Source organism: Microtus pennsylvanicus, chromosome 2 (assembly GCF_037038515.1).
Source record: "Microtus pennsylvanicus isolate mMicPen1 chromosome 2, mMicPen1.hap1, whole genome shotgun sequence".
Taxonomy (NCBI): domain Eukaryota; kingdom Metazoa; phylum Chordata; class Mammalia; order Rodentia; family Cricetidae; genus Microtus; species Microtus pennsylvanicus.
This window is the reverse complement of record NC_134580.1, coordinates 97,194,168-97,210,082: the sequence shown is the minus strand read 5'-3', so window position 1 is coordinate 97,210,082 and position 15,915 is coordinate 97,194,168. Positions and strand designations below refer to the sequence as shown.

Below are 15,915 nucleotides of genomic sequence, written 5' to 3'. Positions count from 1 at the left end.
GTTTTTTCCCATTGCCGTATCGTGTGGTTAATCCAGTCATCTGAATTTCCTATCAAACACATGTTTGTTAGTAACTTAAAATTCATCTTTAGGAGCCTTGTTTACACCGCACCCAATTTCAAATACGCCATCATAGTCTGGGGTTCAAGAGGCGTACGTACATTTTCTTTTGCAGAGTCTATACATATTCAAATGAGTGCTTATCAAGGGTTTGGATTCATTCAGCCATTAACCAAGTCCTAAACAAGCAATTAAGTCACGGAACTTTCAGCTGGGCAGTGGTCACGCACGCCTTTAATCCCAGCACTCAGAAGCGCAGAGGCAGGAGGATCTCTGTGAGTTTCAGGCCAGCTAGGGCTACACTATGATGCGCCATAGAACTTTCATATCCAACAATTTGGTTGTGCCTTCTTTGTGTGTGCGTGTGTGTGCGTGTGAGTGCGTGTGTGTGCGCGTGTGTGTGCGTGTGTGCGCGTGTGTGTGCGTGTGTGTGAAGGCCAGAGGTAGACTTTAGGTGTCACCCTCAGGGTGTCATCTGCCTGCTCATTGACAGGAATTCACCAGTTAGGCTACACAGGCCAGTCTGTGAGCTCCCAGGCTCCTCCCGTCTTCCTCCTCCCCAGCACTAGATTTTGAGTGCTCCACCGTGTCCAGTTTTATTTTTATGTATGTCCTGCCTGCCTGTATGTCTGTGTATCATGTAGGTGTAGTCCCTATGGGCTGGGTGTGATGGTGCACCTCTTTAATCCCAGAATTCAGGAAGCAAAGGCAGGTGGATCTCTATGAGTTTAGGACCTGCCAGGGTTGCATAGAGTTCCAGGTGAGCCAAGGCTGCATAGTAAAAGCCTGTCTTAAACAAATCAAATTCTTAAAAAAAAAAAAAAAGAGTTATTTTTATTTTATGTGCATTGGTGTGTATGTCTGTGTGAGGGGATTGGGCAGCCTGAAACTAGAGCTACAGACAATTGTAAGCTGCCATGTGGGTGCTGGGAATGGAACCAGATCTTCTGGAAGAGCAGTCAGTGCTCTTAACTGCAGAACCATCTCTCCTGTAAAACCCTGTCTTAAAAAAAGAAAGAGGAGAGAGAGGAGAGAGGGAGAGAGAGAGATTGAGAGATTGGGCTCTCTGATACATTGTGAGGTCCTTCCTTCCTTCCTTCCTTCCTTCCTTCCTTCCTTCCTTCCTTCCTTCCTTCCTCCCTCCCTCTCTCCCTCCCTCCCTCCTTCCTTCGTTCCTTCCTTCCTTTCTTTTCAGTTTTTCATGAACAGAGTTTCCTGGAACTCATTCTGTAGATCCGGCTGGCCTCAAACATGGAGATCTGTCTGCTTCTGCCCCCCAAGTGCTGGGATTAAAGGTGTACATCACCACCCAGCTTTGATTTCCACTGTAACACTTGCAAACACCACCACAAATTAAAATATGTATGTGACCACATAACTATAGAAAACTTGATTACATACTTCCCAGAAGTAGAGAGGGAGAGAGAATAGTTCGTAAACACCGTATACAGTCCAGATTGTTCTCTTGACTCCAGGGCAGTATGTACCCCACCTCATGGTTAGTGCCACAAAGAATCTGCATCTTGAGAAAATCAAATAGTCTAGGGACCTTCACCAGCATTAAACTACCCTGGTGCTTCAGACCTTGGAGTATAAAAATGAGTTTTTGGTAAAACAGGACTTATACATCTTCAGACATGACCTAAACTTGCATCTGAGAAGTCTTTGAGATGCAGTCACCTAATGCTTGAGACCCTAGCAGCTCATTTTATTCTTCAAAAAGGAAAAGAGGGTTGAGATGGAGAGATGGCTCAGCAGTTAACAGCACACACTGCTCTTGTAGAGGTCCTGAGTTCAGTTCCCAGCACTCATCTAAGAAACTCAGAATTGTTTATAACTACTGTTTCAGGGACTGGATGCCTTTGGTGTCTGCAGGCACACCTGTGCACACTTACACATATAGACATACATGTACTTTAAAAATAAATATTTGGGAGGGGGGGCTGGAGAGATGGCTCAGAGGTTAAGAGCACTGGCTGCTCTTCCACAGGTCCTGAGTTCAATTCCAGCAACCACATGGTGGCTCACAGCCATCTGTAATGAGATCTGGCGCCCTACTCTGGCGTGCGGGCATACATGGAGGCAGAATGTTGTATACATAATAAACAAATAAATCTTTAAAAAAAAAAGAAAAATAAATATTTTGGGCTGGAGAGAAGGCTCAGAGATTAAGAGCACAGGCTGCTCTATCTGAGGTCCTGAGTTCAATTCCCAGCATCCACCTGATGGCTCACAACCATCTGTAATGTTGTGATGTAATGGTGCCGCCCTCCATGTCAGAACACTGTATATATAATAAATAAATAAATCTTTAAAAAAATAAGAAGAAGAGCTATAAGAAAGAATGCCAAAAACAGAACAATTCTTACCATTTCTCAGTTGGTATGCAGGGCTGTGAGAATATTTCATTCACAGAAGAGTGCTTATAAATAAATAAATATTTAAAAAGAAAGCTAGGTGTGATGATTTATTTGATCCTATAATTTCAATACTTGGGAGACTGAAAATTGTCATGAGTTTGAACCAGCCTGAGCTAGAATGAGATCCTGTCTCAATGAGATCCTACCTATTTGGGATGCTGAGCCAGCCGGGAGAATTGCCCCAGTTCAGGGGTTCATAGCAAGGCCCAGTCTCTTTTTGGAGAGAAAGATAAACTTAAAGTAACTCCAGTATTCTGGAGGCAAAACCATAAAGATCAGCACAAGTTTGAAGCAGCCCATACTACAGGGTAGGAACCTGTTTTACACACACACACACACGCACAAAACAAAAGCAGAAACAAAAATTTAAAAAGGGCATGAACTACAGGAAGAGACATAAAAAAGCACTAAGAACTGTGGGCAAATGGCCCAGCCCGGCATTTCTCCTTCAGTGAGAACAATTCTAGAGCTCCGATGTAGGCTTGTTTTTCAAATAATGATAAACATGAAGCTGAGAACACTTATGCAGCAGGGTGAGGTAATGCATCCCTGTTATCCCAGCACTAGGGACTCAGAGGCAGCAGAACCAGCTCAAGGTCACCGAAGCCAGCCTGGGCTATGGAAGATGCTCGCTCTAAAAAGCAACCAATGAACTAAACAACAGAAATACTGATATGTATTCTGTCATGAACACGGCAGGGTCTAACGTCAGTGCTATTTTAGCATCTGTAAAGTGGCATAGACATGTTGGTACCTCCCATAGATGACAGTCAATATTCACAAAAACAGGAATTTACTAACTTCTCAGAAATGTATAAAAATGATGTAACTTTCTCCTCAATTTACCCCTTTGATAATTTTCGGGTTCCCTAAGGGGTCCTGAGAACCCCAGCTAAAAACCATTGACCCTAAACCTTAACTTAAGTAAAATGTGCAACGTTCTAGATCTTTCCTCAAGATTAGGTGATTCTATGCTTCTGTGCTAAGGCCAGGAGAGGACCTGTTCTGTGAGTTTGGATAATTGGTACAGCAGGCTGGGTGATTAAGGAGGTGCCCAGGTCTCCCACAGAAACCCAGAGCCAAGGCGGCCTCCAAGGATGCCTGAGAGCCTCTCCTGGCATGATGCGGTTCACACCTGGATCCTGGATCCTCCCCTCTCGGCCTCACTGCAGGGTTGCTGTGCAGCCTCCTCTACGTCATCAGACCCTCCTCCCCACATTCCATGGCATGATGTGTCTTCCAGGCCACACAGGAAGGACCCCGAAGATACAGCTTGCCCCTTGAGAGGAGGAGAGGAGCTCCCTTGATGCAAGAACCTCCCTGTTTGTTAGATTCCTGGCCGTGTGGAGACCCCCCAGAGCAAAAAGGACCCAGCCACTCATTCTGTCACCCCCTCTCCCCCCCCTCTGGCTGGAAAGGGCTGAAATGTCCTGGAGTTGCTAAGCAACAGGACAGAATCCAATGATGACTGTACCCAGAGAATTGCTACCCCCTCAGTATTGCGCAGTGTGTAAGCTAATGCAGCACTTTCCTTGGCGGTCTAGAAAGGGGGTGGAAAAGAGACACGATTTCTGAAGTGACCCAAGGGAGTCAAAACAGGCTGACCACGGAGGCCGAGCTCATTGTACAAAGTAGGTTGGAGCGGTCCCCACCTCAGGCACACTAATCTTCACCACACCAGGACCTGCCAAAACCTAAGATGGCTCAGCAGGTGAAGGCACCTGCCACCAAGTCTGATGACCTTAGTTTAATTCTCAAGAGAGCTGGCTCAGTCATTAAGAGCGCTTGTTCTTGCAGAGGATCCAGGTTCAAATCCCAGAACTTAATCGGCAGCTCACAACCACCTGTAATTTCAGTTCCAGGAAATCTAACACCCTCTTCTGACCTCAAAGGGTATCAGGCATACACATGGTACACAGACATACATGTGACCAAAACACTCATGCACATAATAAAATAAAATAAAATAAATAATAAAGGTGGTGGTGCACACCTTTAATCCCAGAACTCAGGAGGCAGAGGCAGCCAGATTTCTGTGACAGAGTGAGTTCCAGGACAGTCTTGAAAAATAACAGCAACAACAACAACAACAACAACAACATAATAATAATAATAATAATAATAATAATAACAGTAGTAATAAAAACAAAATTCAAGAATGCTAAGAAGCTAATAAAATACAGCACAGGATTCTTGATTTTTTTTTTAAGTTGTAACAGTCATTTTTTCAGACAACTGGAAAACTTGAATATGGCTTACATAGTGCTGATGTTTTGGGTGCGACGTCTTAACTTTGATGACAGCAGTGAGTTATGCAGCAAAGTGTCCTTTTTCTGGTGGGGGGACATGCTAGAGTTTTGGGGGCCTTAGCACCAGAGTAAAGGTTTAACAAAACATACACATTCAAAGAGGGAAAACAAAGTGCCCAATGCTAACAGGAGAATCTGGGTTACGGTGCTCATTGTACTATTTTTATAATATTCCTGTAGGTTTGAACATTTCCAAAAAAAAAGGGGGGGGGAGCTCAAGGCTTGGCACAACTAGCCAGTCAGGATAAATCAGTCTCCGGATGTGTGAGCTGATTCTTATTCCTGCATGAGAATGGGCTAACCAAAGAAACGGGGTAGCAGAGCCGTGGAAGGAGATGTTTCTGGCGTGGACTTGAGAAGCTGGGGCCTCCCTTCTTCTGCCCTGCCTTCCAAAGGGTATAAACAGTGTTCCCAGACACACAGAGATCTCCTGCATGGGTGGTGGCATCACGATCTCCACTGTGGGAGGAAAATGTCTGGGCCCACCCCCGCCGGGTCATCAACCAAGTTCCCAGCCTGGCTTTTCCATGTCACCTCTGAGGCCTGGGCAGGAAGGATACTCTCAGTCCTCAGACTTGCTGGAGACAGCACTCTGACTGAGAAGGGGGTGAGTTCCGTCCTCTGGGAGACTCACCTGTACTGGGGTGCCAGTTGCTCACTGCAGCACTGACTAATCCCTTCTCTGCAGACTTCAGCCACTTATTTAGATACATTTCACCTTTCAACTCTTTTTATTTTTTATTTTTTTAATTGAAAAAAAATTTCCGCCTCCTCCCAGCCTCCCATTTCCCTCCCCCTCCTCCCACTCCTCTTTCCCTCCCCCCATTCCTCTCCCCCTCCCTCTCCAGTCCGAAGAGCAGTCAGGGATCCCTGCCCTGTGGAAAGTCCAAGGTCCTCCCCCCTCCATCCAGGTCTAGGAAGGTGAGCATCCACACTGGCTAGGCTCCCACAAAGCCAGAACATGAAGTAGGATCAAAACCCAGTGCCATTGTCCTTGGCTTCTCAGCAGCCCTCATTGTCCGCCATGTTCAGAGAGTCTGGTTTTATCCCATGCTTTTTCAGTCCCAGTCCAGTTGGCCTTGGTGAGCTCCCAATAGATCAGCCCCACTGTCTCAGTGGGTGTTTCAACTCTTTTTAAAGAAACTATTCTTTAGGGCTGGAGAGATGTCTTAGCAGTTAAGAGCACTGACTGATCTTCCAGAAGACCTGGGTTCAGTTCTCAGCACTCACATGGCAGTTCCCAACTCTAGTTCCAAGGGATCCAACAGACACACACAGACACACATGCAGGCAAAACACCAAAGCACGTAAATACAGATCAATTTAAAAGAAAATATTTTTATTCTTTCTTTCTCTGTGTGTGTGATGGCGAACAGAGAGAGAGGGAGGGAGACACACACACACAGAGACAGAGAGACCAAGACAGAGAGAAAGGAGCTTACAGGTGCTTGCAGTGACGGATCCCTGGAGTTGGAGTTACGGGTGATTGTGAGCTCCCCCAATGTGGGTACTGGGGACCGAGCTTGAGTCTGCTGCAAGAGCCTACAACCTTCTTAACTGTGTTCTCCTTAGTCCTAGTCACTCTTCATGATAGCAGTTGAATTGTTTCTTCCACTTGTAGGGCAACAGGCTCAGAGAGGGTTTAAAGTCTTCGTGACTGCCTCCTGAGCAAGAGTCTGGATCCAGGACCTCCTGACTCCTGAGTTCTCACAACACTGCTTCTCTGGATCGTGTGTGTGTGTGTGTGTGTGTGTGTGTGTGTGTGTGTGTGTGAGAGAGAGATACTACACAAAACCCCACCCCCAACGTGGTCAGCCAGCCCTCAGAAGTTAGTGAAAGTGAGAAGACAGAGCTCAGAGAAGAGGCTCGTGGCAGATTCTGAGTAGGGACACGAGAATTTGCTCCCTCTGTGACCTTTACTACCACCGGGACTCCCCCCATAACCACTGTCCGAGACAGATAAAACCCTCAGGGAAGGCTGGGTGGGTTATAAATGTGCACACAGCCCTCTTTGACTTCTCTTTTAGGGACACCGGATGATTTCTAAAAGCGCTCCTTTTGGGGAACTCCTGTGGTCACCCTTTGACTCCTGGGCATCTCTCTTAGTCTCATCTCTCATGACAAGCATGCCTCACACGGCCATGTCCCTGCTGGTCCCCTGCTGTCACAGCTTCCCTCCCGAGTATCTGAAAACTCAGGATACCATCATGTCTAGGCCAGGTCTTTCCATTCTGGGCCCCAAATTTCTTAGTGGGAGGAACACTTTCACTTCCTTCCAGCTATCATTTCTTTTTTTCCCTTCCTTCCTTCCTTTTTTTTTTGTTTGTTTGTTTGGTTGTTTTGTTTGAGACAGGGTTTCTCTGCGTTGTTACTGGCTGTCCTGGAATTTGCTTTGTAGGCCAAGCTGGCCTCCAACTCACTGAGATTGCCTCTGTCTCCCAAGTGCTGGGATTAAAGGAGTGTGCCACCACCATCTGGCTAGTACATGGGATTTTTAAGGCTCTATTGCCTCTTCATTGAGGGTGGTGACTCACATCTACATCCTAGCATATGGATGGCTGAGGCAGGAGGCCTTCTGGGAGTTGGAACCTAGCCAGAACTACATAGTAAGTTCTAGAACAACATGGGCTACAGAGTGAGACCTTACCTCAAAAAAAAAATGACGGAGGAAGGTCATTGGTTAAAAAATAAAGAAACTGCTTGGCCCTCATAGGTTAAAACATAGGTGGGAGGCGTAAACAGAACAGAATGCTGGGAGGAAGAGGAAGTGAGCTGAGAGGCCAGGCTCCCCTCTCCCGGCCAGACGCGATTCAGCTCCGGCCCAGGATGGATGTAGGCTAGAATCTTCCCGGTAAGCACACATTGGGGTGCTACACACATTATTAGAAATGGGCTAGGCCAGGTGCGAGAGTTAGCCGAGAAGAGGCTAGATATAATGGGCCAAGCAGTGTTTAAAAGAATATAATTTGTGTGTTGTTATTTCGGGGCATAAACTAGCCATGTGACCAGGAGCCGGGCTGTGGGAAGAGGCCCGCAGCTCCCACAACAAACAAACAAACAAACAAACAAACAAAAACAAAGTCAAACCAAATGAAAAGCAATAATAATAACACCTATTGCCTATAATACTCTAGCAGAGGTAGCAAGACCAGCTAATCTCCTCCAGGGCTGAGAAGGGCCATAGTCAGGTGAGCGTTTTAGGCATGTTCCTGTCCCTAGACCGTGATACAGTATTTAGGTCCATCCATCTGCAAGCTGGCAGCAAGGCAGGGGCTGTTATAACAGGTCTGGGGAATCACCTGGCTACTGGCAGGAACGCCTCACTGAAGAGCCCTCCTTTTATTTTTCTGCTCCCTAGACCTCCAACATCTCAAAGTCAAGGCTGCCACAGCCTTCCTTCTACAAGGTTACAGGATCCTGGATGACCTGGCTTGGCCTTGGTCCCTCTTATGCCCCCTACCTACGATGACAGAATCAGGGCTGATCCTACAATGCTCTTGGCCTTGGTGGGGACTATTCTGCTGGACCAGGCAGAAGGGAGCTGATGAACTAGGGAGAGGCGTTACTAGAGAACAGGCTTCCTGCCTGGTGGCAGTGGTGAAGGCCCTTGCAGAGGCCCTGAGTTCCATTCCCACATCTGGGCTTGGAAGGTTTACAACTGCTTACAACTCCAAGTGGCTCCAATACCTTGTTCTGGACTCCTAAGGGACCAGCACACATGTGCACATACGTATATGTTGATGTGCTCTTTCACATAAATACAAATAAAATATGTTTAAAAATCTGAAGGAGGACTGTGGTGACACACACCTTTGATCTCGGCACTCAGGAGAGCTCCATGAGTTCAAGGCCTGGTCTACAAAGTGAGTTCCAGGACAGGTTCCAGAGCTCCAGAGAAACCCTGACTGAAAAAATAAAACAAACAAACAAACAAAAAGTTGAAGCTGGTTAGTAGTGGCACAAGTCTTGATCCCAGTACTGGGGAGACAGATTTCTGTGAGTTTGACTCCAGCCTGGTCTACAGAGTGAGTTCCAGGGCAGCCAGGACTACACAAAGAAACCTGTCTCAACAACACCACCCTCCAGCAAAAAAAAAAAACAAAGCAAAACAAAACATTTGAAGCAAACAAATAAACAAGAGGTTTGGAGATGAATAAAGGCTTCAGGATCTGAGTTTGACTCCCCTCTGCCCACCCACTGCTGAACACAGTAACTCAAGTGCTCCTCTGAGGAGACAGGAGGTGACAACAGGAGAATCTCTAGAAGCTTAAAGGTCATCTGGCCTGGCGTCCACAGTGACAAAACAGCAAGGACCCTGTCTCAACGCGGAGAAAGGCAAGGACACACTCAAGGCTGCCCTCTCACTGCCAAGGCTTGGCTATGGTATGCACACCCCCCGCCCCCCACCTAATTATATATATATATATATATATATATATATATATATATTGGTTTTTCGAGACAGGGTTTCTCTGTGGCTTTGGAGCCTGTCCTGGAACTAGCTCTGTAGACCAGGCTGGTCTCGAACTCACAAAGATCCGCCTGCCTCTGCCTCCCAAGTGCTGGGATTAAAGGTGTGCGCCACCATCGCCCGGCTCCTAATTAAATATTTAAGAAACAAAAGCCACAAAGCCTGGGGATGCCCCTCACTGGTAGAGCGCCTGCCTAGCATGAGCAAAGAAAGGCTATCCTAGGAGCCTGGTTCCTCTGGTGACTGGATCACCTAGAAGCGAGGGTTCTATATTCTGCCAGGAAGGTGGGTGCCTTTCTGGCTTCCTGCAGGGTTCAGTATGGTGTATCTTCCTGAATGGAGGGGAAAAGACCTGAGAGTTTAAGGTGATTTCTTTGCAGCAGCTTCCGACAGGCAGAGAAATGGACAGGTTCTAGGACTTGGAAATGGAGTCAGGCCCAGACTCAGGTGACCCTACAGAAGTTGATGCTCATCCCCATGCGTCCAGGGAACCTGAGTTGTTGTGGGCGGAGTTAATTTTGAGGGGCCCTATTTCTCCAAGGAGCCAACTTATAGCATAGGGTTTTTCTCTGTGGGATCACAACTGACCCAGGGAAAGGCAAGAATTCTAAAGAAATCTAAAAGAAGCAGTTTTAGCATCCAGTCCTGAAAAGTCCTCGTGATGTGAGCCCACAGCACCCTCCAGCTCTGGCCTGGGCACCCAGAGTAAGCCTGTTCCCACTAGAGCCAGCAGGGCCTCACAACTCTCCATCATTTCCTTGTGGACCTTTTTAAAGAAGTCCAGCAGGTGCTGTTTGTCTTGTTCTCTCCGCTCTTACTACTTCACTTCTGCATCACAGCTGTCCACCTCTGGCCATCAGGATCTCTTTTCTGCCAGGTTGTCAAGAACTGCTACGCTAATCTTATCAAGGACCTCGTTTGGCCTTCCCCCTTCCCCTTTAGAGGGTGTTGCTGGCCAGTTAGGCTGGGCTTATTCTTTCCAAATAAGAGTGGAAATATCTGCCCCTGTCTGTAAGCCCATCAGTCCTTCATGCAATCCTGGCTTTCTATCCTTTCTCCTCTCTATTCCCACCTTCCACAAACTTTCTAGACTTCCCGGTGTGGTCGGTTGGCCCATGTGTCTGTGTGTCTGCCTTTTCTTCCCTCCTACCTGGGAGGCATGTATACCTGGGGTAGACTCTTTGAATGGGCTGCTAGATCCCTACATCTGTAAAATACGATGTAGATACTTTAGAGAACTGAACCCCTCAGTATTAAGTGGAATGAAGCGGAGCCAGCATCGGGACCTTGCATTCTTTGGGCTTCCTAGGTTGCCTGTGCTCAGTGACTCTAGATAGGTTACCAATTAGGTGACACCCCCAAGTGAGAAAGAAAGAGAAGGGAGCGGGATAGGAGGACTCCTGAGGTCCTCGAGGCTCCTAGGACTTAGTGACAGTATCTTCTTGTAATCCTCAGCTCTCCCCTTGTTCACACATTACCTTCTTCTTGTTTGAAAATGCTGGGGTAGGGATGGGAGCTTCTCCATTAAGGGGTCTTCCTAGCAGGCATGGTGGTAGGCATCTGTAATTCAGGCTGCTCCAGAGGCTGAGACATCAGGATTGTAAATCCAACCTAGGTATAGTAAGAACTCGCCCCACACCAACTCAAAATAAAAAAAGTATAGCCGGGCCACCATACCTTAAAAAGAAAATTAAGCCAGGCAGTGTTGGTACATGCCTTTAATCCCAGCTCTCAGGGAGGCAGGGGCAGGCAGATCTCTGTGATCTAGTCTGGTTTATCTACAGAGTGAGTTCCAGGACAGTCAGAGAGATACACAGAGAAACCCTGTATTGAAAAAAAAAATTAGCCTGCATGGTGGCCCACATCTTTAATTCCATCACTCGGAGACATGAGGCAAGTGGATCTCTGAGTTCGAGGCCAGTCTAGTCTATGTATCAAGTTCTAGGGCAGCCAAGGCTACATAGAGACAGAACTCTGTCTCAAAAAACCAAAAACCTAAAAACCAAACCAACCAAAATTAAAAAAAAAAAACAACACAAATCAAAACTAAACCAAAATTAAAAAAATAAAACCACCAAAGCCAAAGCCAGAAAACAAAACAACAACAAAGTCTCCCTGCCTGCCCTAAGACAATGCAGAGCCCACGCCTCCTATTCATCCCCTTCTTCTCTGCCTCACTTCACCTTTAATCCTAGGTATTTGTGTGCATCTGTGTGTGTTTTGGTACCCAGAGCTCAGAGCTGCTGGATCCCCTGGGAGTAGGAGTTCCAGGCAGCTGTGAGCACCAGAGGTGGGTGCTGAGATCTGAGCTCCAGTCCTAGATTTACCCTCTGAATCACCTCTCCAGCCCTCATTCCAGGTACCTACGTGTGCTTTGTACCTGAGGGCACACTGTATAGCTCAGGCTGGTCTGGACTTCCTGTATGTACCAGGCTGACCACAAACTCTGCTCGCCCCCCTGCCCCCAGGGTTCTTGGATTAAGAGGTGTGTACACTCCCCTCTTTTGGCTGATGTCATTCTTGACCGGCCTTGCCTTTTAAAATGGCGTCTTAGAAACTGAGTCTGTGAGCCTTTTAGAAGTCCCAAAAGGCTTCATCTTTAATTTAAGGCCCCAGTGTGACAGGGGCCACTGGACACTGGACCTACGTAAGCAGGTTTAGTTAGGTCTTACTGCTCCTAACTGAAAGCTTCCTCTTTTGATCTGGGGGGCAAGCATGTAGGGGTCTCCTCCCCACCCCCGCAACCATGGGAACTGAGGGCAATCACAGAAAACACTCACTTTGTATACAAAACAGCTTTATTGAAAGTCAGTCCTTACAAAGATTCTATCAATATATACACATTTAACTGGGCATAGAAGCTCATGCCTTTAATCCCAGTACTCAGGAGGCAAAGGCAAGCAGATTTCTGGGTTTGAAACCAGCCTGATCTACAAAGTGAATTCCAGGACAGCCAGGGCTACACAGAGAAACAAATAATGTATGTATGTATGTATATATACACACACATTTTAAATAAGTGCATTAGACAAATGACAGCCAGATACACAGGCCAAGACACAATCTCAAAGGCTTTGTAGGGAAGGGAGGTTTATTGAAGATGCTCCAAGAGCCCTAGGAAGAGGTCAGGCGCACGTCTTTGGATGCTTGAAGGGCTGGATCTTAGAGCTGTGAGGTAAGGGCCCTACTTTCAGTTTTTCTTTCCTTGGGAAAATGAAAAATGTGTAGGGAATTCAAAGTCTGGAGTAGAAAGGCTCAAAATTCATGTCCAAGGCACCACAGCTCGCTCCAGTCCCAAGGTCCATGGGGTGAGAAAACGGGGGTCAGAACCATTGGTCCCAGGAGTGATCATGTGCTCGGCTGGTCCCACCTTTGGGATCTGGCCACAGGTTACTTTCCGATGAACCAGGTGAACGGCACAGGCCCAGCAGCAAGGGCCCTGGAGGCAGTCTTTAGATCAAACATATGGCTTGAGTAACACACTTGTGTCTGGCCCTACCGTGGACAAGGACAGCCTGAGTCCCAGCCACTGAGATATGGAGACATCTAGAGAAACTGGCAAGCCCCAGAGCCAGAGGATTCTCTGAAAGGTACCTCGAAGCCGATGTCATTAAAACCAAACTCCAAAAGTTGCCGGCTCACTACTGTCACTGGCGACAGGCTTCCCTGGTGACATTGGGCAGTGGGTATGCAAAGAGGGAGAAGTCCAGGATATACTTAGGCAGCACATCCTGAAGCAGGGCTCGCGGGACATTGCACAGGTGGTAATGAAGACTTTCTGGGCTAGCCGGCCGGTACCAGGCCTGGCGAGCTGGGAACCGGACATGGGGTGGGGCTCGCACCCACTCGAGCACCTGGTTGGCATCAGCCTCCAGCCTCTCATAAGAACCCACAAAGTCGTAGTGCACAGCACATGGTTGGCACAGGTGGTACACAGGCATCCAGTGCTCATTCATATGATCAGGATCCTCATCCACCAGGTATCTCAGGAACTCTGGGAAGGTGACATCGTCCCCTGCAGGACTGGGGCCAGCTCCAGCCCTGTAGCGCCTGACAATTTCAGCTCCATAGCGCTGCTGATACTCTCGGATTTCCCCAAACTTGTTGCGGTAAGCAGACAGGAGGCGTTCCAAGGGGTCTCGCACAAACAGGAACTTGAAGTAATGCTGCAGACGATAGCGAATCTCCTCAGGCCGCAGGTCTGCCAGAAACACCAGGTCACTGCGGTGGTCCATCTTGAGGCGGACGTCCACGTTGTCCAGGACGCCCGCCAGCACCTTCAGCACGCGCTTCCAGTTAGAGCAGGCCACTTTGGGGACGTAGCAGTAGAGAAAGCGGTAGCGGTCACTTACGAGGATGTGGCGCAGTAGGGTGCGCCGCTGTCCCACCGGCAAGTCCCAGGGGTCCCGGGGCATGCCCGGTTGTCCGCACACCGCCCTCAAGGTCCGGTTTCGGACGTCCTCCCGCACTTGCAAGTCCGAGTCCCCAGCATCCAAGGAGAGGCCTCCAGGCTTGGGAGCTGTCCCACGCCAGGCCGCGCCTTTGTGACTGGAAGGGTGGAGGGGAAGGGGTTTCATCTCCGATAGGATGCCCCGCTCGATCATGAGCAGCAGCCCGCTGGAGGCCACGATCACTGCAAACATCAGCATGGACGGCAGCAGCAGGGGTGGCCCCCCGAGCCCAGCACGGGCCCTACTCAATGGGGCCCGCCTCGGCGTGCGGCCCAGGGGCTCGGCGCCTTTTGGGGCCGCCAGTGGGGTCAGAGGGCGAGGAAACATGGTGATCCAGGCAGACTTGGCCGATCTCGGGACTGCTGGGGAGGCGACTGCAGTTGGGGGCTGGAGATCTCGGGGCGGGAGGGTTAGTGGGTGGCCGGCTCCCGGGTGCAGCTTGGGACCCGGGCCGGATGTCCCGCCCGGCTGCTCTCCACCCCGCCCCCCGCCCCGCCGTGATACAGGCTCGGGGGCGGGCCCACGTTGGGGGTGGGGCGGGGAGAGAGGCGGGTGCCGGAGTCGTAGGAGCTTTCTGGGGAGGCCGAAGGCAGACCCTTGCCCGGGAAAAGACGTTTGAGTCAGGGCCACTCCAGACCCCCGGGCCTGGGGAGAAAAGCTCAATGAGACCTGGAAAGCAGAAAAGAGCTAGACGTCTTGCAACACGTGCCCTCTGGGAGCTGAACATAAGACTTGCACCCACCATACTGCCTTAAAACTGCCCTGGCAAAGCCGGTCCTCCAACGGGTGATCTGAAGGCAGGGCAGCCCACCACTCTGCGGGTTCAAAAAGTATGGTCCTTAGCCGTCCTTCCCTCCCTCAGTCCAGGACAGGGCCACTCTGTCAAGCCCTGGCTAACGTCTCCATGGTGACATTCCTGGGGGTTATCCACCGAGCAGCGCTGATCTGTCTGTAGATGTGAATCACTCCTCCCAATTCTGAAGCAGAAGGCTAACTGGGACATTCTGGGTAGAAGTTAAGGACAAGCACCTCGGGTCTACGTGTAGCCTGCAAGCGCAAAGGAACGCAGCAACGCAGCAAGCACACAAAAAGAGACTCCTCATTTGGAGGCAAGACATGCCAGTGGCATCAAGGTGGCCATGTGGGCTACATACGGTCAGTTCCCAGAGCACTTTGAAAGATGGTATTCAACCGGTTCCTGTCTGAACAGAGTTAAACACTCGTTTGAATCTGAATATGGGGTCTGACAAGGTTGTGAAATAGAACAGAATTGGAGGTCAAAGGTAATAAAAAGTTTTGCATTATTTTCTTCAGTCGTCACAGCCACTTGACAGGTAAATTCTGGGCATAGTTGTGATGTTTTTTTTTCCCTTATAGATTGTTTCAAGGTTTTCAGAGGCGTCAAGGCTGACCTCTGGATCTTCCTGCCTCAGACTCCTGAGTGCTGAGATTACAGGCATGTTCCACCATGTCTGTCTATGCTGATCTTCCTCTAAAACAATTTCTAGTCATGACAGAGCACAACACTAGATGGATGGAGGAAGTGTTGACCTTAGGACAGGTTATATCCAGAGGGTGATGGAAGGAGTAGCCAGTAACAGCGATGAGGCTTGCTTATTCTGAATGCTAAAAGTGTGAGCCTCCAAACCCAGGCTCAGAGAACACAGGTACTAAGGCACAGAACTGGGAGGTTCAGAGGTCCTCAAGTCCCGGGAGTTGGCTCAGCGGGACGAGGTACCTTTCCAGGTTACTTCTGACCCTGCACCAACAACACTGCTGTCGGCTTCCAGTCAATGTATATATGGACTTCTGGTGGTGGGATTACTTGGTACCACATCTGTCCACAAAATGACAACTCTCGTGGGCAGCATACTGATGGCCGCCCCTATCGCGAACCTCCGTAGAGAGCATTGGGGATGAAAGCTCTGCCTCTCTCCATCATTTCCACCAACATGGATTTGGATCAGGCTAGCAAGGTAGGGCTAGCTATGGTCCATAGCCACTCCACCAGTCAGAAACTCTGTTCCATCCCACAAAAGGAATGCCAGTTGCAGGACACCTAGGCGAGTTTCTAGCCAGTACTGCTATTTTCAAGCGTCCAGAAGCGCTTCACTCCCACTCAGGTCAGTGTTGGCAACCCAAGAATTTCACAAACCCAGAAGCCATGGCTGCCTCAAGGCTAACTGCAAGCTCCCATTTCCTCT

At 48.8% G+C, this 15,915-nt stretch overlaps 1 protein-coding gene across 1 annotated transcript; it reads right to left on the bottom strand.

The window, feature by feature from the left end:
- Positions 1-12,040: 12,040 nt before the first annotated feature.
- Chst14 (carbohydrate sulfotransferase 14) lies at positions 12,041-14,178 on the bottom strand. The gene has a single exon (XM_075961798.1). It carries the CDS (start codon positions 14,036-14,038, stop codon positions 12,908-12,910), a length of 1,131 nt encoding a protein of 376 aa, XP_075817913.1. The 5' UTR covers positions 14,039-14,178; the 3' UTR covers positions 12,041-12,907.
- Between the last annotated feature and the right edge of the window lie 1,737 nt (positions 14,179-15,915).

What these genes read in the sequence shown, in the direction of transcription:
- Chst14 (XM_075961798.1), bottom strand. Translation starts at nt 14,038, where the DNA reads ATGTTTCCTCGCCCTCTGACCCCACTGGCGGCCCCAAAAGGCGCCGAG.